The following is a 23970-nucleotide window of genomic DNA, read 5'->3' as shown; positions in this document are numbered from 1 at the left end:
ATGCGCAGGAAACTACCGAGGACTTGGCCTTCGTGTTATTAATTGAATTCAATTAATACATGCATATTACTGCGTAGAGACGGCGAAATCGGGTCCCACAAACATCTGAAATAGGACATGGGAGCCCGTTTAAACACCGGCTAATCATTTGCGGGTCGTGCTTCCATAAAATTTCAGTGAGCAGAGAGCCGCCATGTCATCGCGCGCACACATGCCCGTCATTTGACCTAAGCAGCTCCCGGTCTAAGCTGGAAAAAAAAAGGGACATTCTCGACTTCTCTCAAGCTCCCCGGCTCTTGTCACCAGAGCTGCTCAATTCCGGCATCACACAACACGACAATCAGGTCGCCCATGGGATGCTGAGCTTATAAAATTCGATTATACATATTATCCATCTACGCATTGCGCTCCTTGCGATATCAATCCGTCAAGATGCTGTCGAGAATAGCCCGCGCCCCGCGCCTGGGCATGTTGGCTGCTCAATTGTCACAGTCCGCTGCATCCCCGGCTTTACGAAGTAGACAGACAGCCGTATTCGTCTCCCCCTGGATGCGGTCGTTTGCCAGCAATAACAAAAATACTGGCGGGGGCGAAGGCCAGAGTCGCCCAGAGTCGTCAACGCAACCGAAACCCGACTCCAAACCCTCTGCTTCGCAGAACACTCCGCCCCCCAATGAAACCGAAGCCGAATCATCTCAGCCTTCAAAAGAGGCTGAACCGATCCCTTTCCACAAACTTCCTGATTTGACACAGGGTATTCCATCGACCCTCGACGCAGAACTGCGCAAACAGTCGGGCCAGGCCACGTCTGCTCTTGAAGCCGTTGAGCAGGAAGAATCCGAGGGCCGTGGCAAGCGGGAGCGCCCCGAGTATGTGTCGACAAGTGACCGCAACCGAAAATGGTGGGCGCGATTTATGCTGGCTGCCGCCGCCGCCGGAGCATCCTTTGGGGTTCTTTACATGGGTCGTGACTGGGATGATGCCATCGAAGCCGAGCGCCATAGTGATATTCCCAATGGCTGGAGTCCCACGCTGTGGTGGCAGAGGGCCAGAGCCCGTATGGGCGAGTCAGTGTCCTATTACCAAGATCCGGCATTCGACAAATTGCTCCCAGACCCCGATCCCAGCTTCGAGCGACCATACACTCTCTGCCTAAGCTTGGACGACCTCTTAGTACACAGCGAGTGGACCCGAGACCACGGCTGGAGAGTAGCTAAGCGACCAGGAATGGACTACTTTGTTCGATATCTCAGCCAGTACTACGAGTTGGTTCTTTTCACGACTGTTCCGTTTGCTATGGGCGAGCCCATTGTCCGCAAGTTGGATCCCTTCCGTTTCATCATGTGGCCGTTGTACCGCGAAGCCACCAAGTTTGAAGACGGCGAGATTGTCAAGGCAAGTTCAAAGACAAATGGTTCTACAGGAGCATCAACTCATCGTTTAAACAGGACTTGTCGTACCTCAACCGAGACCTCTCCAAGGTCATCATTATCGACACCAAGGCACAGCACGTCCGCAAGCAGCCGGAGAACGCCATCGTGATAGATCCTTGGAAGGGGGACCCCAAGGACAACGATCTGGTTGGGTTGATCCCTTTCCTCGAATACATCCACACGATGCAATACTCGGATGTGCGCAAGGTCCTAAAGTCGTTCGAGGGCAAGCACATCCCCACCGAGTTCGCCCGCCGTGAGGCTATTGCAAGGAAGGAGTTCAACAAGCAGCTGGAGCAAAAGAAACATTCCAAGGGATCCGGTGTCGGGGCGCTTAGCAACCTTCTCGGACTGAAATCCAGCAACATGAGCATGACAATGGCTCCCGAAGGCGAGCAGAACCCATCAGAGGCCTTTGCTCAAGGCAAGATGTTGCAGGACATTGCCAGAGAGCGAGGGCAGCGCAACTACGAGCTTTTGGAGAAGGAGATCCGCGAAAACGGCGAGAAGTGGCTCAAGGAAGAGCAGGTCGCTATGGAGAAGGCCCAACAAGAGGCCATGAGCAGTATGATGGGTTCCTTCTCCGGCTGGTTTGGACCCAAGCCCGGCGACGCAGCTGGCGCCGGTGCCAGCGCCGGTGCTGCTGCTGAAAAGAAGGCATAAAACCCAATTGCCCGCCTACTTGAACAGCACGGCGTGTCTCCCCTCTCGTCATCTAACTTGTAATTGTAGCACGCCCTGAGAAAAAATATCTATATATAGCAGAGGTTAGGACTCCCACAGATGTTGAGAGATGAAAAAGGAGGTTCAACTTGAAAAACATGTGTTTTGTTTACAAGTTTTTTTTTTTAATCATTTATCGAACAAAGTCATGCGGTGGGCATTCCGCACATAGAATTTTCTCGCATTTTGTTAGCCAGGGGCGGACAGAGGGAATGACTGCACAGGCAATGAATGAAGATAGATAATTTGTATAGTAGGTGTATGAATCAAAAAGTGGTGTTGGCAACGAGACTTTACGCTTTCTGGGTGGTTTAATGGTGCGGACGGTGGGTGCATCTCTCAATGGTAGAGATGTCACCTTGTCCAACAACTTGAATATACCTGTAGCTCCTGCCTAGACTACCGAACCTACTACATCTGCTTGATAAGGAGTCTAGTGTGGCCCAGTTGAGAAGATTCATTGCTATGGATAACATTTATCACTAAAGTCCGCATGCTCTACCACACAAAGTATTCCAAGAGCCCGGTTGGGCAAACAAAAGCCGGCAATCACTTGCAATATAAACCTAGTCTACCTCCCCGGCTCATTGAGCACCCAGCATCCCTAAAGCGTTTCGTAATTCTTGGACCGCAGTAGGCACATCCTCAAAGTTCAGCGCTGATATGGCCCATTTGGCGTGCTTTTGCGCTTGCTCAATGCTCTTATGACTGGGTGCGAAGCCCGTGGGCGCACTCGGCGCTGGGGGGGCCGCCTGGCGAACAGGAGCTGGCGCTGGCGCAACAGTAGGCGGCACATATTGGTGAGTAGGCGCGGAGGGAGGAGGTGCACTGGGTGCGTTGTTCCATTCCGAGGGCGTGGGAGCAGAGGGCTCGGACGGCGGTAGTTTCGTGGGTATCCGAGGAGATTGTTGCGGAGGGTGTACGTCTGGCGATGGCGCAGGCGATATCTGGGCCGGCGGAGGATGCATTACTGAAGCTGGCGGACCGGGACTCTGAGTCAACGGTGAAGGAATAAATGGTTCCGGATGGGCAGTGGTCGGTGGGAAGTAACCTTCCTGGACTGGCGCAATAGGAGGTTCCCCGTCATCAGGAGCGTCTTCTACAGACGCAACTGGCGGGCTCATTATTTGCTGAACTGCCGGGTCGCTAGGGCTAAGAACCGGTTCGGAGCCCTCGTCTTCTTGAACCTGGGGATTGGTCTCGTTGGGGTCTTTGCCCTCCCGTATGGCTTTCAGAATGCGCGCGGCATTCCATTTCGCAAACTTGATCTTTTTGATGATTTCGGGTTCGGGGGTACCCCACTCATGGGTAAGGTCAAAGAAGGTGGCGGCCGCATCAAACGTATCTGCCGTCTGTCTACGCTTGGTCAGCTCCATTGCTCTCGGGGTACAGTCGTGACGATAGAATATGAAGTCCAAGTGGCTACACGTACCTCGAGACCTTGTTGGCTCGCAGGGTCCTCTCGGCTCGACTAAATGTTTCCTGAGCAAACTGCTCGACGTATGCCTGGCCGGCAGTGTTATCCACGATGGCCTCGTCATCTGCGCGCTCGGTCTTGGTTGCCTCCAAGCGCTCAATCAAGCCTTTTGTGTATGCGAAGCAATCGTCGTCGGTGGTGTGGAGGCTCTTGGTAACGATTTGGTTGACCGCATGGTACTCGCCTGGGGCAGGTGTCAGCACGTCTTATTTCTCGGGCGATTTAGGGCTATACGGATGTCGCGCATGCGAGAGAGAAACTTACACCAATATGCTATGGCAGGTTTAATTGTGCGCAGCTGGTTTGCGCGGTTGATAAACCGGCTGACCTCGGGGATCTTGAGAGGCGGGGGCAGAGGCTCGGCGCTCATGGCTTGCTGGGTTGGGGGCTCTGGCCAATTGTAGAACCATGCAAAAGAAGACCAGGATTAGAGGCGAGTGAAAGTCAAGTCAAATTATGTCTCTTGCCACAAGGCAGTGTCAGTAGCGGTGGGAAAAGGGAGACAATCGAGGTGCTTGAGTTCTGCGTGTTCCGAGCATATCAGGCGTCTTGAACTGAGCCTGCCCCACCAGATAGATGCACAGTCCGTCAATATGCGGCCGTAGACGCCGGTGCCTGAGCAGAGAAGTGACGTTGGTGCTGCCTGCGCCTGCCTGCGCATGTGCCCCTCTGGAGCTCGCGCCACAGCACCTGCCATTCTGCCATCAATTGATCGTGCTTCAATGTTCAATGGTGCGGCGGCGGTCTGCTTGCCCCAGGTGGCGGGGCCACTGACCACATGTGCACCTTCCGGCCACATGTGGCTGGGCACTTCGAGTGCTCCTGCCACTATCGACATTGAATACCGGCAGCCTGCAGGTGCCTCCAGACACCAAAACCACCACCACCACCACCAACAGCTACACCGTGGCCTTTTTCCCTTTCATGCCACGGTGTTGCGTCAGGCCATATTGCTTCATCTTTTGCACACAACATAAATACCGAGCCCTGCCGCATCTACCAAATTGGCCAGGGTCTGCTCTCATTACGACATAATTAATCTTTTTTTCTCTTTTGAATTCTCCTTCGCGCACTCGTATCTTTTCATCTGCCATTCACGCAACCATGCTTCCTCCCGGTTCCGTCGCTGGCCTGACAGCCTTGCTGGCCGCAGTTCCCAGTGTACACGCCATGTACACCTCAAACTCCCCAGTTCTCCAGGTCAATGCGAAAACGTATCATACCCTGATTGCTAAATCAAACCACACTTCTGTGCGTTGCTCCCCTTGTCCTCCAATGGCGTTTGCTGTCGCCCGAGTAAACCCCGTTTCCCCTCTCGTATAAGCCTGCTCACATTTCCGACAGATTGTCGAATTCTACGCACCCTGGTGTGGCCACTGCAAAAATCTCAAGCCTGCCTATGAAAACGCCGCCAAGAAGCTTGATGGGCTTGCCAAAGTCGCCGCTATTGATTGCGACAATGAGATGAACAAGCAATTCTGCGGTGGCATGGGCGTCCAAGGCTTCCCCACCCTCAAGATCGTTCGTCCTGGGAAGAAGCCTGGCAGTAAGCCCGTCGTTGAAGACTACCAGGGCGCCCGAACTGCTAAAGCCATTATGGAGGCTGTCGCAAGCAAGATCAACAACCATGTTACCAAAGTCACTGATAAGGACTTGGACGCCTTCTTAAAGCCTCAGGGTCCCAAGGCAATCATGTTCACGGACAAGGGAACCACCAGCGCCTTGTTGCGAAGCCTTGCCATTGACTTTTTAGATGTCATTTCTGTTGCCCAGGTGCGCAATAAGGAGGCAAAGATTGTGGAAAAGTTTGGAATTACAAAGTTTCCTACATTTGTGCTAGTTCCGGGTGGCGACAAGGAACCCATCATCTATGATGGCGATTTGAACAAGAAGGACATGGTTGCCTTCCTGAAGCAGGTTGGACAGCCTAATCCTGATCCTGCCCCGGCCAAACCCAAGGTCAAGAGTGACAAGACAAAGGCCCCCAAGTCGGAAAAAGCTCAGAGCAACAAGACGAAGGCCTCTTCCTCTGCCTCACCCGACACCGAGGACTCGGCCACAACTCCAGAGGCTTCTACCCAGACAACCGCAACCGAACCCGCAGCCTCGACTCCTGATGTCATCTCCATTACCACCGTGACTACCAAGGACACTCTTGTCGAGAAGTGTCTCAGTCCGAAATCTCACACCTGTGTCCTGGCCTTTATCCCAGTCGATGCCTCCGAAAACAGTGCTAAAGTCACTGACTCCCTGTCACAGCTCAACACCAAATACGTTCACGGTCACCGGCAGCTATTCCCCTTTCTCGCCATCCCCAGCAATATTGAAGGGTTGGATTCGATTCGACAAGCCCTCGGTCTGGAAAAGGACGTGGAGCTAATTGCAATTAATGCCCGACGCTCTTGGTGGAGACATTACGATGGTAACTTTGATGTTGAGAGCGTTGAAGCATGGCTTGACGCCATCCGTATGGGTGAAGGATCCAAGAAGAAGCTGCCCACGGAGATTATTGCTGTGGAGGAAGTTGTCGAAGAGGACTCTGACAAGAAGACGGACGCCGAAGAACAGGCGCCAGCAGACGAGGTCAAGCATGAAGAGCTCTAGTAAACAGCAACCGTAAATCTGGAAATCCGGATGCTTTTGATGTCAAGTTAGTCCCATGGCAGTCTAGTATAATTATGTATTAGCGTTATACCAACTTGCTTCCTGTGCTTCCGCATAAAGGACGGAAAATTTCGCAGCTTGATGTGCCTTGCGCACACCATTTACTCATCCAACTCCATGGCCATGGTATCGCTTCGTTGTACAGCGCCTTCCTTGATCATCTTGACTCCCCTGTCCTTGATAGTTTTGTCGAGAAACATCTTGACCTGCTTGCACCCGTCCAAGCCAACGACGAGCATGCCCTCTAGACGGCTGACCTGGACGCGGCTCTCGCAGACAAGGGCGACAACACGATCACTATCGCCGAGCGACGCCACCGTGAGGAAGGGAAGCTCCTGCTCCTCCTGGTTGTTGAGGTCCAGCAGAGGATCGGCGGAATCGTCACCGGCGGCATAAGAAGACGTCGATCCGGCGGTGCAAGCAGCAATATAGTCCGTCATTGGGATGCCGGCGTCAATGACGGCAAGAGTGGCGGCGTTGATCAGAGCGGCGAGGAGGGAGCCGTCCTGTGACAGGACGTGCAGCGACACCGTGATGGAAGAGTGCGGGAAGAGATGCGTATGGACGGTCGAGGAAAGCGCCTTGGCAATAGTGATTTCAATCTCTTGAGTGCGTCTACCGTACCGCTCGCCACGTCAGCGCTTGATATTTCAACAAGACATTGGGGGTTGGGGACTCACTTGTCGCTTCGCGCGCGCTTCTTGCGGTCGACGCTGGAGAAGCCGGCAATGACGACGTTGACAATGATGGAGGCGGCGTCGCGGCCTGGCGCCTGTCCGCCTCGCCGTTGCGCTTGGGCTTGGGCTTGCTGCTGCTCCGACGGGCCGGTCACGACGCACATTACTTTTGTGTGGCCCATTTCGAAGTAGGACGATCCGTCGGCGGCATCTTGGGTGCGGATCTGGGCGTGGAGGCGGCGGAGTTCGTTCCAGCGGCGGCCGTCGACGCGCAGGAGGGCGAGGGAGTATGTGGATGTGTCGAGGGGCATGGCGCTGGCACGGGGGTGTGTCTGTCGTGAGTGAAGAGGGGGGGATCACCCGCGTGAAGAAAGGATTTTGAGGTGCGAAAATGGTGCTTTGAACTGGACTTGTATGCTTGTTGGATATTTCGAATTGGGGTTTTTTTTCTTTGGAGCTCCAGTGAGAGGGTGTGGCTTGTGTGGCGTTTACTGGTTCTAGCTGTGGCTGAAGGTCCCTTCCCGAACCAATGTAAGACAACGTCAAGCTGTTAATCTACCGTTGATGTATGTACATCGGTTTAAAAAGGCCTACGAAGTTCGCTGTCCCTAATATAAGATTAGGCAGCAAGGGTACGAGGCTAACTGCAGCGTTCCATCATGGCCTTGTGTGCAGTGTCGAGTTCTGATACCCTTCATCTGAATCAGCAGGCTCCCTCCCTGCTAGCGATTGCCCGGGTGTCTCCTCCTGAATTGATCCCGGCGTGAAACTACTTGTAAAGTGATGGAGAGAAAATTGCTAGTAGCGACTTCCACTCACGCTAGTCAAGAGAATCTTGCTAGATCAACTACCTACCTAGGTAGGTAGGCTTAGACTGACATTACCCTCGGATCAGGGCAAGACAGAACTGCCTACCCGGTAGTTAAGTAGCTGCTCCGTGTAGTGCACGGCATAATTTCAACGTCTACGTTCTCGTTGGCTGGTTCGGGGAAGGCAGGGCAATAATGGAATGACTAAAATTATCATGATTGCAACTCTCCAACTCCATTAAAGAGGCCGAGGTGGCCTTTGTCGGTGCTCGGCCTTTGTCGGTGCTCCCATGTCCAAGGATTATACATCAACTTGTATTTTACGTCAAAAGCAAAAGAACCTACAAGAATGTTACTCACAGGCCCAAATACAGAGTACAGGCGGTTGCCAATATTCTGCCCACCTTGGTCCTTGTGCAAAGCAAGCAAAAGGTATACTCAACCGCTTGCTTAGGCAAAACGAGCATCACACTCCTCTTTGTAGGCCTTCAGCTGCTCCATCTTTGTCTGCGTGAACTTGTTCATCTCTTCAATGTCCTGGTGAGAAAATTCAGCACTCCCGTCATGCAACACGGCCCAGTAAATGGCATCCAGCTCGAAGCTTTTTCTTGCTGCATAATTGAACCAGAACCCGCCATTCCTCCACGAGTCACGCATCCGAGTAGAAAGTGGCGGTCCGGTTGGCTCCGTGCCTTTAGATAGGGGCGCGCCTTCGACCTGTTCCAAGGCTCGAAGAAACTGCTCCATCCTGGGCGTATAGAGGGTGCGGAATTCTTCTATAGAACCGCGATCAAGCCACACTTCTGGACCAGATATCAGTAGCCACCACGGCGGATCATATGTGAATTGTGCCGGCATTGCATTTGTAAACTCAAAATCGAGCATTGCGGTTATTTGAAGGGTTTCTGGATTGACGAGCATGTTGGACGGCCGCATGTCGTCGCAGAAGAGTAGAAATGGCCCCGTGTCATGAATGCAGTACTTTGGGATAAGACGGGGTAGCTGACGCCGAGCAATAAACCGCGCTTGGGCGATTTCTGGGTCGTCCGCGATGTTGCGCTGAGCCCAAACGTGGTCTAGGTGCTGCCTGGCGACGGATTTGAGATAATCGCTTGTGCTATCAAAGGTGGTTGTTGGGAAATGGTCATCCGGGCAACCCGAGACAGTTGCTAGTTCATTCATGTTGTACGTGAGGGGCCGTTTGGTAACAGACCACGTATTTGAATCGTGATCCTTGGAGATGGCGCCGATGCGGGAGAAGGGCAGTTGAGAGAGCTGAAAAATGTAACTCGCAATTTGGAGGTAGATGGTATCTAATGCCTTGTTATCGATGTCTGGATTCAAAATTGGATCCTCTTGGTCGCTCTGAGTGGGTTGTTTGAGGACCGTCGATAAGAGGGTTCCCTCGACGTGGTCCATTATGATGAACGGGCCAAACTGCCGCGGACTCTCGGCGGTGAGGCCCCAGCTATGAACGCGAGGGACAGGAATCGTGGTGTTTTGGCGGATATATTCCATGACCGTGGCCTCGTTTATGACCTTTTCATCCCTCAGGGCCGTAGCCGTATGTCCGGGCTTTGGAAATCGAATAATGGCGTCTGGGCCTCCGTCGCCGAACCTAAACTGGAAGCTGAAGTTGAAGGATCCTTTGAGAAAGCCGACATACTCTGTGACTGGACCTCCTTTCCTACGGCTGGCGACGAATGTTGCCAATTCGGCCTTGGCATCGAAAACTTTGTCTAGCCAGGCTCTGCATTCGTTGTCACCGTTGGTCTCTTCAATTTCATCAAAGTATGTCTTGAGCTGGAGTATCTTTTGTACATCAATGATGGACGCAAATGTGGAAGTAGATGACATGACGGCAGGAAGAGTCTGGTGTGGCGTCGGTGCAATCACTCACTCTGCACAATAAGAGACTTGATTAACGGACTTTGGTATCTTGTCCTTCGACATCGACATGGCGGTGGACGGATCGGATCAAAGCATGGCCGGGCACGGCTATTGGCGACCAACACAACATTGAACCTCCTAGAAGCAGGCAGTCGCGTGAACGGATACTTGGACCGATAGTCATTATTGATGCCCGAGCCTGGTCACGCCTCGCAAGGTCAGGCAGGCAGGGAACACCTCCGTTTGCCGTCTATGGAGTAAGCGTGCCTCTGGTCTGGTGGGCGGGAGTTGGACGAGTTAACATTGCGAATTTTGCATGTTGTCACATGATCGTCGCAATCGGCCGTCGTGGGGGCAAAGCTCTTCGGTGTTGTACTTTGATCTGTGTAGGAACTCTTCACCAAAGTCACGTTTAAAACGAGAGAAATGGTTCTTCTGTACGAGATGGTAATGTTCTGGATGATCCGTTTTGTAAGTTGACATGGTTCGGTTGGAGGCTCCTTCGTTGCACAAGGCAATTTCGTTGGCTGACCAGAGTTTGCATGCAGAGTTTCTGCATCTCAACGTCGCAGTGCGCAGTTGAGTCCTAATTAATGAGAATAAAAGCTTAAGTGGATGGCAGCCGTCACTGTTGGCGGCAGCTTTTTGGATTTGAGAACTTGTAGCCGGATGCCAGGATTGGACGACAATCTTTGGCTTTTGCTTAACCGTAAGGTCGTGGGCAAGGAGGACCCCGCGTCATCATCAAGGTAAATTATTCAGCTATCCCGTCAAAAGGGCAGGATATAACCTTGGGAGCAGCTCGTCATGGGTGAGTGCAAATTGCTTGGTTGACAAAGTAAAAGACACAGCCGTGGAGACCCCAGTGGTGCTATGCTATTATATTAGCTCCGATGCGGATAGATTTGATATGTCAAGGCTCACACTAAACCCTTACATTCAATGAGTGAAGCCTTTGTCAACTAGCGGTCAATTGGGTAATCGTGGTAGAGAGGCTGAGTTTGTGAATGGACTGGGCCACCACAAGGCAGATAGTAGTAATATTTTAAGAGACTCCCAGTGTACTCCGTTATAAAAGCCGCACGCTAATAACGACAATCAAGCCGGACGCTCACGAATCCCGAACTCGCTGCATCCAACTTGGGTCCGGTATGTCTCGAGAGGACAGCTTCAATTGGTCTCTTCATTGACTATTATAGAGAAAGTCCAGACCCAACGGCCAATTCTCAAAGTCAAATGCCTCATCCATCGACGGCCAATTTATACCAGTGTTGTATGGACAATCTCCCAACGCATCCGTCTTGAGTTTTGCCTTGGCTTGGGTGTTGTCCCTAGATAGGGCGACCAACTGCTGAGCAGTGCACAAGGCTTCTTTTGTAAGATGCGTATCTAGCTTCTGCGAAAGATTGCGTAGAACTCCCATAGCCGTCGGCAGCAAGGTCAAATAGCTGTCCGTATCAAATTGCAAGATGATGCAAACAGTCTGGAACGGAACGCTCAGCAAGTTCCACCAAAACTGGTGCGCAGACAATAGTCCGTCGATGCTGTCCAAGGCCTTTTCCAATATAGCAATAGACGACTTGGTAATTGCTTTGCTGGGGCGAAGAGCTGCGGATACGTACCGCCTCAAAATGCCAACACAGACCTCCGCTTTGAAGAGGCAGACCAACGCAGACTCACTGGCTATACTTTGAAGTTGCAGGAAACAGTCGGCCATGGCTTGCGTATTCAGACAGTTTTCCACTTCTGTCTCGACCGAGTCTAGAACCTGCGCGAGGGACACGAGGTGTTCGATATAGACACCGGGGCTGGACGAAGGAGGCGAGCAGGTAGCCAGTGAGAGCTTCACTGAGCCAAGTCCATACTCGACACTAAGCAGGCAATTCAGGCACCACGCCACCCAGTAATGGCGTCGACGGCTTTCGAGTTCGTCTTTGCTGAAGAGAGCCTCGCGAGAAGAGGTGGTGGTTGTGTGTCTTTCGGAGATGTCGCGATGCAGGCTCAGAATCTCGGCAGCATGCATGGCCGTCTGACTAGCTAGACAAGCCACAGCGGGTCGGGTGGTGAGACGAATATACAAGGTTCGCAGTATCCATCCTGCGACTGAGTCCATATCTAGCAAGGATATGGGGGTGGATAGTCCCATATCCAGAATGGAGAATGCGTAGTCAACCAGGGCTTCTTCCTTGGGGTGACTAGGATTTGCAAAGAACGATCCAAGCGCGGCCACAGCTGCGACGACGGCCGCAAAGTTTGGTCGGGACTCTAGCGAGCCCCAAAGACTGGATAGTCTCTGGGAAAAGGTTTCCTCGGCCAGGAAGGGGAACATGGGATGAACAGCATTGAAGTAGACGGAAGCCAGGCGCTGACAATCCGCCAAGGTCATGAAGCTTGATAGGGGGGTATGAATGGCCCATTTTCGCTCTGGTCGAGTGCCCAGATTCCAGGCAAAGGAGTGAAGGCGTGGCGGCACCTCGGCACCTAGACAAGAGCCGACAAGATGAGGTAGAGCAACGGCGCTGTGGGCGTTGATGTATCGGCCCTTTTGCTTGCTGACAAAGACTTCTGTTGAGCGAGGCTCCTGCGCCGGGGGCGGCTTGGACGGTGATGGGCGTGATGGGCGTGATGGGTATAGAGGCGGAAGGCCGTCATGGGCCATGGCGCGGCCAAGGGTTGTGTGAGTGACGTTGCTGCTGCTGCTGCCCTCAATGCTGCCATTTGCGTCGTCTGCGGAAAGCGCAGAATCGGAAGCGACGTGGTAAACGCAGGTATAACCGTATCCATGGCATGACGAGCACGGCTCTTTGCCATCACATTTCCGCTTGCGCCGCCGGCATTCGGTACAGGCTGCATATGCCCTGAGCCGGTTCTTGGCTGCGCCCTGTTGCACAGCGCCGTAGCTTCGTTTTGGCATGGCCGATACGGGCAGCAAGTGTGTTCAATGTTGCGATGCAGCGGCGAGAAGTAAGATCGACGCGACCAAAGCTGGGGAGAAAACATTGCATGTCAAACTGGCTGCCGTCAGCAATGCAAGGAGCCTGATCTGGTTTGGCAGGAGCGATCGACATGTGTGGGCCTTGCCGGGTTCCATGTTTCCAGAAGCTCTTCTAGAAGCTCCATCATGTACGGTCAACTGTTCAACACGTTCATATATATTTGTTTTCTCAATTGTATGCCATCTATTTGTGTATTCGTCATCTTACTGTCCGCCTTGCAGCATGTCTACCAACTCTTTGAACGCATTCTGCAATTCAGCTTCCATCCCATCCTTGCGCCAGCGTTCTGTGTCTGCCCCATTGATCTCATCGAGCTTTAGGCAGTACTCCAAAGTTTTAGAAGTCACAGTCAATTGTGCCGTGGATTTCGCAACGCGCATTTGCAAACCGGTCAGGATTTGTCGCAGATGGTCGGCTGCCTTGCCGCCCCCTTTTCCACCGTACGTCACCACAGCCGTTGGCTTTCCCTTCCACTCATAAAACAGATAATCGAGAGCATTTTTTAAGCTCGCAGGTATACTCCAGTTGTATTGAGGAGTGACGAAGATGAATGCATCGTAGCCGCGGACAGTCTCTGACCACCGCCTGGTGTGTTCGTTCCTGTAATGCGGTGTCGGATCATCCGGTGGTAGGTGAGACGGGATCTCGGGCTCGTCGCATAGGGGCAATGCCTGGTCCTGGAGATCTATTATATCCAGCGCGATGCCAGTGCGAGATGGCGCGATCGTGTCGCGGACGTATTGCGAAATGAAAGGGTTGAGACGCGGTGCTCGCACACTGCAGGTGACGGTTGCAATGCGGTAGACTCTGCCGGTGGTTGTGGCCATCTTGTTCGGAATCTCTGAAGACTTGAAAATTATACCCAGCTCCAATCTCCAGAGCATAGAATTTATAGAAAAAAAATACAATGTGCCTTCTTAGCATTTAGAGTCAAATGCGGATACTGCGGCGGATGTGGCGGATATTGCGGTCCTGCTCATGACATCACCAGACATCATCAAGGTCTTGTAAAAGCGGCACAAGGAAGTTATCCACCAAGTCTTGCGAGATCAATCCGTTCAATTGTTAGTACGAATAATCTCTCCGTTGACCGAGCATGTAACCGTTTTGCCGCCTGGGTGGCATAGTAGTATTCCGAGCATTGAGTATCTTGCGTTTCTGCGGCGTAGCAAAGCAGCCAGCGCACAGTCTAGGAGTAAACAACGCGACAGGAGTAATGCTGTATCCTGCTTGAACCTTGGACTTCTAAGAAGCCATTCGTAATAGGGCTACAACGCACAAATGTAAGGTTCAATAAATTTAGAATTCTAATTCTATAGACTGCAAATATTGTCGTGTACGAATAAAGAGTGTTGGGCATGGAGAAATGTGGCAACAACTCTCGTGAGCCCCAGAGATAAGAGTGAACTTTGAGAAGTAGGTCGAGCGTATAAGTTGATAGTCCAATGTCGGAGTCATTATCATCGTCATAGGATCCAAGCAAGCTTTTTGATTGGCTACGGGTCGTGAGCATCAAAGCACTCTTGGCTAGTCCGGAACTTCCCGTCAGGTCAACGTCGGATATCCATGTCAAATGCGTTGCAGTCGAATAAAGTAGTACCGCAATACGATTCGAGGGCTTAACAGCCGGTGACTGTACATATGGGTCCTTTGGCTGTTGTATTCACAGCCTTCCTTTTCATCTTTTCACGTGAGACTTTTCCCCCACAAAATACGACCCTGAAGAGGCTTTGCGCAGCTTCCACAACCCAATTCCGGGGCGCAACATCAGACGCATCTTGGCGCGCGGCTCTTTCCAAGGACAAAGGTAATGAAGTTTTATGCTGTGGGGAATAATTTTAAGTTGGCACGGTTTCAGCTTGACCGCGGCTGACGAGGCCATGAATCGTCCACTTGGTTGCCAACGGAGAAAAGCCGATATTTGAATGAGTAAGTCTACTGGAGCTGCGCATATACATATCGCCGAATATAACTGCTAGCGTAATTATGGAAAATATCCACACCCTTGGGCGTGGCATAGCACGCCCAGTATGTACGTAGTTTAGCGTTTTCGGCTTTAAATCTCCACAACTTTAAGGACTAAAAGACGTCAATTCGCTGAAGAAGACGATTCTCGTCGTTTTTTTTCAAGATGAATCCTTCTACGAGGCCGGCTGTTAATCGAGGCCATCTAGGGCTCAGCTACAGCAACAAACAACCTCATCCTCAACCACCGATGATGCCGACAAGCAAGACGGTTCCGCACGCGATTACACGGAAAACGTATGGAAAGTTTCGGCAGTGGGGATGTGTGTGTATGAATGCGTGGGTCGCAGCGTTCTGCATAACAGTCTTGATGGTCTGAATATGAATAAAGCGTGCTTGGGTGGAGTGTTATTCATGCACTCTCCAGCGAAATGGCGCAACTATAGTCAGATATTGCAGACAAATTCCAAGTGTTATTGAAGCATTAAAATTGAAGGGTCTTTGTTTGCACATTTCGCTCCATTTTGGCCTTAGATCTAGGCAGTTGGCAGCTGACGAAAGTAGGGTTTACATGGCACTAGTTTACATACCTAGGTAGGTTGGCCTTGTCTCTCACAACCCTCGTGGAGTGAGGAAATTAGAAGTCCTATACTTCGTAGTAAATAGTAATATCGATGAAGATTATGCGTAATTTCTCACTTTCCTGCGCGAGCGGCAGGGACACATTGCACCTTGGGTCAAGGTACCCCAACTGAGCGTATCTCGCAAGCCTTTCAACAAGAATGCAGGTTTGCTAGAGCCTTAAATATACCTGGTCTGCTCCCCCATTCTCATGTCCGCAGTCTGAATTCGCCTGTTTTTCTATCACTCTTGTCTCTCTTTTACATTTTCTTACATTTCTTACACTCCTTAAACTTTGACATTCTTTTCAACATGCGAGTCCCCCTTCTTGTTGCCGCGCTGCCTCTTGTCAGTGCTCTGCCTCGAGGTTTGCTGGATCAACGTCCTGCGGACACTGTTGATCCTAATCGCGGCAGAGCCGCTGATGTGAGCTGGAATGGACAGAATGACTATTTTAGCTCGCGGGGACGAGATCGTCATCCTAGCTGGCAAGGCAAAGACCGTGATCCCAGTTGGCAAGGCAAAGATCGTGACCCCAGCTGGCAAGGCAAAGACAATGACCCCAGTTGGCAAGGCAAAGACAATGATCCCAGTTGGAACGGACCAGGCTGGCCTGAACATCCATACCGTCCAGATTTTCCCGAAGAAAATGATAAGCCAGAAGTCAATGATCAGCCAGAAGCCAATGATCAACCAGAAGTTAATAATCAGCCAGAAGTTAATGATCAGGCAGAAGTCAATGATAAGTCAGAAGTCAATAATCAGCCAGAAGACAATAATCAGCAAGAAGACAATGATCAGCAAGAAGACAATAATCAGCAAGAAGGCAATGATCAGCAAGAAGATGATTGTCCCGCTGAAGACGACGGTCTGGCAGATGACAATGATCAGTCAGAAGACGATTGCCCCTCTGAAGACAATACAAGTGCCACCACCACCAGTGCACCAGACAAACCCGTGGCAACGCAAACCGAGCACGTCGTCTCAGCCACCCCATCACCTACCGAGGCCCCGTCCGGTACCAACAAAGATCTCTATATGCCAATTGTCGACAAGTGGCTTCCTGCTTTGAACTTACGCCCACTCAAGTACGACGCTGAGCTGGCCAAGACTGCTCTCCAATGCAGTGAGCTCAGCAACGGAGACCTCAAACACTGTCCGCATGAAGGCAACGCACAGATCATGGCACCCGGCAACGAGACGGCGTTCGAGCATGTCTTTGTAGGTGGCTGGCTTGGCGAGCGATCAGATCTCTTCCCAGACCAGGAAGTCTGGAGAAACTTTAGCAAGGCATGGGACTACCGGGGCCAGACTGACCATGCGGACTACTTGGCCGATCAAGGCACATACGACAACGGAAAACCGCTGAAGCTGACCAAGATTGGTTGCGGCTGGGCAGGGGGCTCGAATGGGGGGCAGCAGTGGAACATGTGGACGTGTGATCTTGCTTAGAATCCAGACATATTGGCGCAACAGTTTCAGAACTGCTACCTTTGGGAATACAGTCTTGTTAGCTTTTCAAGGTATTGGCCTATTATGAAAGGAACGCCGTAGCTAACTTCCTTATTCGATATTTTTCTTCACTGTACGTAGTTTTCTCTTCGCTTTAGCTTCAAAATAAACTGCACATTGCGCAAGCATTACATCTGTCGGCACAATGTATAAGTCATACAGGCCAGGGAACGGCAATGAACCATGTAGTATGCTATGAGTATACGCAAGGCGATGCGCCAGACACTACCAAGGTTGGTGTATTATAAATATAGCATACGCTATAAGTGTAGCTATAAGTGAAAGTCCGTCCTAGAATTATACGATTTTACCTAGATACAATCATCGACCACCTTTCCTTTCCATCCTCGATATCTACTTCTCGGCCGCATTATAGCTCATTTTATAGACCGGATTGGCAAGAATATGTACTTCGTATGTATGATTGCTATACTCGAGACCAGATGCAATTAGAAATTAGCACTGTTAAGACAAGACTCAGTGTCTCTTTGCCAGTGTTCTCCGTACAGTCCTTCCAAGGTAATGAAGCGTTTCCACACTTCATGTTCCGTGGAGATGTTATGGTGTTGACAGCTTTCAACGTCTGGCGATGCTGCGAGAGGCTGTAACGGGCGGCATCAGCTGCTGCGTTGCTGTTAGCCTCGGAGAACTTTTCAACAAGGAACCAGGAGTCCTCATCGTCATCGGAGTTCATGAAAGGCACTGCACGGGGATTACAATCTATCCCGCAGTATGAGGAGTCAATCGCAGCACAGGCCATGGCAAGCACAAAGGCGAGATGTCTGGCTTTGTTCTCCCAAACACTGCACCTGGGTAACCCGGCCCTCGTTTTTCCACCGTCGACACGAGTCTGAACTTCCAATATTTCTCATTACCCGCCAGGCATCATTGGCAACCTCGTCCACAGCTCACATTCAGATTCCTCACTCAGTATCTCTATGGAGACTCATCAGGATACTCTTGAAAGTACTATTACTATTCGCTCCGTCACTCAGGAATGCCGCCTCAGGCTTCAAGAGTGCGTTATTCGGCATGCTGGAGGAGGCGGGAAAGGAGAGAGCATCAACGCCCCAAATCTTGCAAGGTCTCATTGGGCTGAAAATCGCCTGAGCGACTTCAATCTATGGGACGCAGGAGTTGGAGCAAGCGCGGCGGCACCGAATTCTCTCGATCTTCGCCTGCGGAAAGATGCTTCGGCCAAGAAGGTCGTCATCAGCTCATTGAGTACGCTAGCGACATGGGCAACATTGTATCGAGATATTGCAGATGGGCTTGAGCCACAAGCCAGAGGCGCAGACGAAGAAGACGACCAGCCTATTACTCTGGAAGAAGCAAGGTTCAGCGTCGAACAGTTGCTTGGAATTCTTGTCAATTTGGGCGTCGCAATTCGGCAGTCTGGCGCAATCTCGCGTCTGGGCAACGCTGACGGCACATTTCAGAAGCACAAGCACAAGTACTCCTCGCTGATGCAGCACCTGACATTCATCCTCCAGCTCTCCCATCTTCCTCGTGCAAAAGTTCCCGTGGGCGATGGCGGTGCTACAGCAGAAATGATTCAAGTGCCAATCGCCTCAGAGGAGCAACAGGGCCCGCTGCGATTCGAACAGCAAGTCCTCATCGATGCAAACGCCAAGCGTCGCCATCGATTTGAATTTGCGAGGGAACGCCGGGATGAATTGAAGATGGCTGTTGATTCACAGGATTCTGCACCAGCTTCATCACCAGACTCGCGTTTGCGGGAGCGTCTGTCTGACTCGGTGCCGGCTCCAACTGGCGAGATCCAATATCCTGCCATGATGGCCAAGGCACCTTCAACAGAGGCAGTTGAAAAGCCTCCACCTCGCGCACAACGCTCAACAGCCACTACGAATCAATTATCCGAGTTGATAGCTGACGTCCCGTTGGATTCGCTTGTTGAAGAGCTTCCTGCGTCCGCACCCCCTACGGCCATCGCTCTCAAAGCTGACTACCCAAGCCCCCCGAAACCGTCCTCCGATGCCACCGGACCCGTTTGCCCATATTGCAATTTAACCCTCCCGAGCGAGACTGCACGGGCGGGTCAGTGGAAGTCAGTTCACCAGACACTAATACACTGCGTTCTGTATGCTAACTTGCTACGCTTGCAGGAAACATGTTTCCGAAGATCTGGAACCCTACACGTGCTACCTTCCGGACTGCCCACAGGACAACCGCTTCTTCAATACCTTCAAGGCGTGGAAAACACACGTCTTCTCGGACCATCAAGTTTGCCGGGGATGGACGTGTTTCTTCTGCCAAGAACCTCGCAACTTTGCCCAAGAAAGCGCCTTCATTGCGCACGTAAAGGCGTTTCATCAAGATGCTGTGTCTGAAGCGTACCTGGGTGACCTCTCTACGGCATGCCAGATGATTGATGAGCCCACTCTAGACATGTGCCCCGTTTGCTCGATGCATGAGGCGGCCTGGACGATGAAAAAGGCCGAATGTACACATTTCGAACCGGGAACTGACTCGTTCTTGGACCATATCGGAAAATGCATGCATGATTTTGCTTTACGGGCACTGCCGTCTACGGAGCTTGATGGTTCAGTCGAAGAATCCAGTGCGGCACCTACTGGCGCGGCACATCTTGATAGTCGCTCGTCCCTGTCTTCAGTCAGCCTAGGTACTTCGACTCTCGGAAAGGATGACCGAGGCCTCAAGGAATCCGATCTGCTACAAGTTTCTATGTATTCAAGTGACGAAAACCTGCAGGCGTGGCTCAAAGGGCAAGAAGACAAAACCTAGCTCAATCGGCAAGAACACAAAATCCAGTTTCCGCTTCAATCTACAGGGTGGCTCGGACCACGTGAACTATTGAAGGTCCTCATCGTAATCGAATCTGGTAATCTTCCCATGTGCTATCCAGTTATCCAAGGGTTTATTCCGGTCCTAACAACGGCCATTCACCAGATCCTTCCTTGTTCATAATGGGAAGAAGTATGAAGATGAGGAAGTCGTGCTTTCTAAATGAGGGAGCCGCATGAAAGACTGTACATAGCAGATATTTGACTCAAATAGACTTTGTCCACTCCACAAGTCACAACACAGGCACAAGCTACATCTACAGCATAACCTCGAGCAGCATTCCTTTTCGCTGCTGAATCACGCGCGATTCCACCAGCTCGAGCGCCCTTTTCAGTTCCGCGACCGTCCTCACTCGGAGACCCCTCATCCAGGCTCTGTCGTCGTCAGCCAAAACCCCCCCGCCAGTCTCCGACCCGGCCGCCGCTTCCGCCAAGGCGGCATAGTTTGGCGTCGGGCAAAAGGAAATGTTGATCTCGTCATCAGTAGCGCCGGCAGCAAGGCCGTCGGGGTAGACGAGTTGCGCCGAGTTGCGAGGCGCCTTCCACCCTGCAGGTATATTAGCAGACAGCCGTGTGGATTGCCAGTACAAGCACGCTCACCTCCGTTGTTCAACACAATCGTCAGCACAGGAATCTCGTATTTGCTCGCAACCCACAGCGCGCTCGAGGGCGCCGCGCACATGAAGCTCCCGTCGCCGACGACTTGGCAAACAAGACTGTGCTGGCGGTCCTGGTCCTTTTCCAGGTCCATCAGGGCCATCTTGACGCCGAGAGCGGCCCCGTTGCTCCAGCCGATCCCCGTCGCGCCGCAGTTGATCCAGCTCCCGGGCCGGCTGGGCTGCAGCTGGTCGGACAGCGTCTGGGCAGCGGTGACGGCCTCAATCACAAACGTCGTCGACTCGGGGAGCGCCGTCTTGAGAAGGCTGCCAATGTTGGCAGCATTCAGGGGCTCGTCGTCGCCGAGACGAGCCTGGGCCGCAATCTCCGCCAACCGAGAGGCGTGGACCTTTTCGCGGGCCGCGCCGCGAGCAGCGTACTCGGGGTCTTGGAGCTGCTTGGCCAGCGCGGCGTCGTTTTTGATATACTCGACAAGCTGGCCCAATGCGGTGAAACTATCCGCCTTCCAGCGCCCGTGGGCGGGGAAGAAGGAGACGGGAATCTGCTGGTTGAGCGGGTCGCAGTCGACGTGGTAGATGGTGGCGTGCTCGGGGGGCGGGTTCCGGGCCGGAATCCAGGGCACGTCGCAGTCGAGCAGGAAGACCAGGTCCGTGTCGCGGGTGCACTCGTCCAAGGCGAGGCGGAAGCCCTCGGAGGCGGGGTGCTCAAAGGGAAAGCACACGTCGCTGCCGCCGGTGTCGTGGACCCTCATGCCGGGGATCAGGTCGGCCAGGGCGACCAGGAGGCCCGGGCAGCGGCGGTCCCGGCCCGAGTAGCCGGTGACGACGAGCGGGCGGCGCGCCTGCACGAGCGCGCGGGTAATGGCGGCGACGGCGTCGGCGGGCAGCGCACCGGGCCCGACGGGCACCCACTGCGCCTGGTCCAGCGAGTACGGCTGCATCTCCTGGGCGAGCACCTCGCGCGCGGCCGCCACGTAGACGGGGCCCCTGGGCGCGCTGTTGGCAAACTGCAGCGCGCGCCCGACCGTCTGCTTGACGTTGAGCCCCGTGCGCACCTCGCCCGTGTACCGGCAGGAGCACCGCGCAATCCCCTTTTGGTCCGGCGCCTCCTGCAGCCAGTGCATGTACTCGGTGCGCGAGCCCGTGACTTCGCCGGCCTCGGTGTAGGGGCACATGCCGGCAAAGATGAAGACGGGCACGCGGCCGACGCTGGCGTTGTGCACGCCGTGGCCGAGGGCTTGCGTCCCGACGTCGACGTGCACCAGCACGGCTTGCGGCCGCCCGGACACGCGCGCGTACCCGTCCGCCATGGAAATGGCCGCCATCTCAGCCGGGCATGTGATGATGCGCGGCCACGCGTTGGGCCGTTCCCGCTTACCCTTAACGATGGCTTCCAGGACCGACGGGTGGTCGGACCCGACATTGACAAAACATGCCGTGATGCCGGCCTTTGCAGTCTGGTGTGAGCTATTTCATGTACGTGTGAGCCGGTGCGTGGGCGGGGGGGGAATCTCGTACTTCCCAGAGCGCCTCGAATAGGGCGAACGCGGTCGTGTACCTGGGAGCAAGTGTGAGCCCGTCTGTCCCCCGAGGCGTGCGGCGGTGAAAACTGGCACTCACGGCGCTTGCGTCAACTGCGAGGCGGCCATGCTGGCACGGTCCGGGGCCTGGCGCGAATACCGGCTCGTTGAAAAGGGCGCTGCGGGTGGTGACTCTGGTGAGGGCGGGAGACGTGCGAGTGGGCGGAACCGACGCGACGCGGCCGAGGGAGGTAGGGGCCGGAAGTGAACTTTGCGTGCCAGGCGAGTGCGCAATGCCATGATGGCATCTGCAAAGGGGCAATGGGGTTCTTATGCTCTGTGCAGACGAGGTCATGCAGAGTTGGCAACGAGGGAGGGGGAACCGGTGGAGGAGGCGATGTCGTGTTGGTTCGTGTAACGTCGGCTTTAAGACCGGGCTGTTGGTCCGATGTTCATCTTGTCAGAAACACGGTTACGTGCAAGCAGTGAGCACAGGCGGGCCATCTCAAGCAAGTACTAACAAGAATCTTGTATTTACAAATCGCACGGTTTTTTCCTCTTTGTACTACCATACTTGCCGCATGAAAGCATTCCCCATGGCCAACATGTCGGCGGGCCAAGCCTATTATACAATTCCCAAACTGAGACACGCTCCCAACACGCCACGACGGGCACAATGGCACTGACTGATGGACCTGCAGAGTGTTTTCACCGTGCTGGTGTTGCTACGATACTTTGCTACTTTGTCAACGGTACGGCCTGGCAGGGGTCGCTTTGCAGCTGGGTTGGTCTTGCAGCTCGACGTACTGTGCGTCCCCGTCGGTGGTGCTAAACATGGTGCTCATGAGGCTCTTGGTGAAGTAGGGGTCCGAGGGCGGTTTCCTCCCGTTCTTCAGCTCCTGGGACTCCTTGAGCTCCGAGCCCGTCGGGCGGCGAGGCCCGCTGCGCGTGCGGTTCTTCTTGCGGAAGAGGACGGCGAGCTCGGGGAAGCAGACGCACAGGTTGCCCGAGGCGAGCTCGGCGGCGCCCCAGAGCAGGATCTCGGGCTGCTTCCACGACGAGTCCGGGTTGCCGCTGTTTCGGAGGCGCACGACGAAGCCAATGGTGGCAAAGATGGGGGCGCTGCTGGGCGGTCAGAGAGGAGAGAGGAGAGAGGCTTTTTCGACTGCCGTCAGTCGATCAATGGCAAAAAGGCTTGAACACGTACCATAGGCCGAATGTAAAGGCGAGCACGACGAGGACCCTCTTGAGGCGGTCCATCTGGAGCTTGCGCACGGCGTGGATGGGCAGCAGCAGGATCAGGTAGTCGGTCACGGTGTTGAAGGCGCCGCTCACGTTGAGTATGATGTGAATGTCGACGCACTTGCCGGGCACCGAGGGGTTCCAAATCTTGGCGCGCGGGTTGCACTCGAAAATCTTGACCAGCGACGTGGTGCCGTAGAAGCCAAAGATGATGACGATGAGGGTGACAATGGTCAGGTCAAACTTGCTCCAGCGGATGGGCGAGAAGACGCGGCGGTACAGCCAGAGCACGGCCAGCTTGGTGACGCCAATCATGACGCCGTACTCGATGGCGGCCACGTTGAACCAGTAGGCGGCCTGGTGGGCGTCGTCGATGGTGATGTCCCAGCCGTGCTGGCCGCCGTGGTTGGACATGGTGGCTCGCATGATGCCGCAGTAGGCCACGGTGCCGGCCCAGGCGGTGGTGACGAGGGCGTCCTCAAACAGCCAGACGCGCTTGATGAAGATGCGGACGTAGCTGCGCAGGAGGAAGAAGACGGTGACGAGCGGGATGCATATCGCGATGGTGATGTCGGCGAGGTACGCCAGCGACGCCGGGTGCTCGGGGTTCGACACGACGCCCGGCGGCGGCTTCAGGGCCGGCGTGAAGGTGGGCAGCGGGCTCGTCGACACGCCCGACAGCTGCGGCGCCATGGAGAGCGTCTGGGTTTCAAGACGAGAGAGGCCGAGAGGCGGCAGTCATTACAAATTACACGACGGGGGGCCGATGGCTCGTCGAGCAGTTCCGCAAGTGGACGGGGGAGCAGACACAGCCAACCAGGGAGAGAAAAAAAAAAGTGACCAAGACCAATATAGATATTCTTTTCGCTCGACTCAGACTATACAAACTCCATATATTGCCACTGGTGCGCTCCCTGGGAATCCTTTGGCTCGAAACCCCAGACAGCTGAGAGAGGCTGAGGGGGGGCAATACCGTATGCAAACCGCTCCAAGCTTGCC

The 23970-nt window shown here is 53.6% G+C and overlaps 11 protein-coding genes across 11 annotated transcripts; 4 read left to right on the top strand and 7 right to left on the bottom strand.

Moving 5' to 3' along the window:
- Positions 1 to 432: 432 nt before the first annotated feature.
- On the top strand, positions 433 to 2096 carry MAA_09005 (NLI interacting factor; the record flags this gene model as incomplete). Its single annotated transcript, XM_007827003.1, has 2 exons — positions 433 to 1370; positions 1424 to 2096. The coding sequence occupies 2 exons, from the start codon at positions 433 to 435 to the stop codon at positions 2094 to 2096; spliced, it is 1611 nt and encodes a 536-aa protein (XP_007825194.1).
- A 644-nt stretch (positions 2097 to 2740) lies between these two features.
- On the bottom strand, positions 2741 to 4003 carry MAA_09006 (uncharacterized protein; the record flags this gene model as incomplete). Its single annotated transcript, XM_007827004.1, has 3 exons — positions 2741 to 3512; positions 3589 to 3817; positions 3898 to 4003. The coding sequence occupies 3 exons, from the start codon at positions 4001 to 4003 to the stop codon at positions 2741 to 2743; spliced, it is 1107 nt and encodes a 368-aa protein (XP_007825195.1).
- Positions 4004 to 4737: 734 nt separating this feature from the next.
- Positions 4738 to 6237, top strand: MAA_09007 (uncharacterized protein; the record flags this gene model as incomplete). The annotated part of the gene is made up of 2 exons (XM_007827005.1): positions 4738 to 4884; positions 4978 to 6237. 2 exons carry the CDS (start codon positions 4738 to 4740, stop codon positions 6235 to 6237), a joined length of 1407 nt encoding a protein of 468 aa, XP_007825196.1.
- A 161-nt stretch (positions 6238 to 6398) lies between these two features.
- MAA_09008 (exosome complex exonuclease RRP41) lies at positions 6399 to 7285 on the bottom strand (the record flags this gene model as incomplete). The annotated part of the gene is made up of 2 exons (XM_007827006.1): positions 6399 to 6912; positions 6978 to 7285. 2 exons carry the CDS (start codon positions 7283 to 7285, stop codon positions 6399 to 6401), a joined length of 822 nt encoding a protein of 273 aa, XP_007825197.1.
- A 948-nt stretch (positions 7286 to 8233) lies between these two features.
- On the bottom strand, positions 8234 to 9640 carry MAA_09009 (Protein kinase-like protein; the record flags this gene model as incomplete). The annotated part of the gene is made up of 1 exon (XM_007827007.1): positions 8234 to 9640. One exon carries the CDS (start codon positions 9638 to 9640, stop codon positions 8234 to 8236), a length of 1407 nt encoding a protein of 468 aa, XP_007825198.1.
- Positions 9641 to 10856: 1216 nt separating this feature from the next.
- On the bottom strand, positions 10857 to 12587 carry MAA_11298 (POS9-activating factor FAP7; the record flags this gene model as incomplete). The annotated part of the gene is made up of 1 exon (XM_011413286.1): positions 10857 to 12587. The coding sequence occupies one exon, from the start codon at positions 12585 to 12587 to the stop codon at positions 10857 to 10859; it is 1731 nt and encodes a 576-aa protein (XP_011411588.1).
- A 285-nt stretch (positions 12588 to 12872) lies between these two features.
- Positions 12873 to 13496, bottom strand: MAA_09010 (NADPH-dependent FMN reductase; the record flags this gene model as incomplete). Its single annotated transcript, XM_007827008.1, has 1 exon — positions 12873 to 13496. One exon carries the CDS (start codon positions 13494 to 13496, stop codon positions 12873 to 12875), a length of 624 nt encoding a protein of 207 aa, XP_007825199.1.
- A 2071-nt stretch (positions 13497 to 15567) lies between these two features.
- Positions 15568 to 16707, top strand: MAA_09011 (CAP domain protein; the record flags this gene model as incomplete). Its single annotated transcript, XM_007827009.1, has 1 exon — positions 15568 to 16707. One exon carries the CDS (start codon positions 15568 to 15570, stop codon positions 16705 to 16707), a length of 1140 nt encoding a protein of 379 aa, XP_007825200.1.
- Positions 16708 to 17705: 998 nt separating this feature from the next.
- On the top strand, positions 17706 to 19533 carry MAA_11297 (cyclopropane-fatty-acyl-phospholipid synthase; the record flags this gene model as incomplete). Its single annotated transcript, XM_011413285.1, has 2 exons — positions 17706 to 18835; positions 18894 to 19533. 2 exons carry the CDS (start codon positions 17706 to 17708, stop codon positions 19531 to 19533), a joined length of 1770 nt encoding a protein of 589 aa, XP_011411587.1.
- Positions 19534 to 19849: 316 nt separating this feature from the next.
- MAA_09012 (thiamine pyrophosphate enzyme) lies at positions 19850 to 22029 on the bottom strand (the record flags this gene model as incomplete). The annotated part of the gene is made up of 4 exons (XM_007827010.2): positions 19850 to 20139; positions 20193 to 21657; positions 21728 to 21767; positions 21830 to 22029. The coding sequence occupies 4 exons, from the start codon at positions 22027 to 22029 to the stop codon at positions 19850 to 19852; spliced, it is 1995 nt and encodes a 664-aa protein (XP_007825201.2).
- A 446-nt stretch (positions 22030 to 22475) lies between these two features.
- MAA_09013 (uncharacterized protein) lies at positions 22476 to 23664 on the bottom strand (the record flags this gene model as incomplete). The annotated part of the gene is made up of 2 exons (XM_007827011.1): positions 22476 to 22851; positions 22937 to 23664. 2 exons carry the CDS (start codon positions 23662 to 23664, stop codon positions 22476 to 22478), a joined length of 1104 nt encoding a protein of 367 aa, XP_007825202.1.
- Between the last annotated feature and the right edge of the window lie 306 nt (positions 23665 to 23970).

The sequence above is a fragment of the Metarhizium robertsii genome (assembly GCF_000187425.2).
Source record: "Metarhizium robertsii ARSEF 23 chromosome Unknown MAA_Scf_6, whole genome shotgun sequence".
Lineage (NCBI taxonomy): Eukaryota > Fungi > Ascomycota > Sordariomycetes > Hypocreales > Clavicipitaceae > Metarhizium > Metarhizium robertsii.
This window is presented reverse-complemented; position numbering and strand designations above follow the sequence as displayed.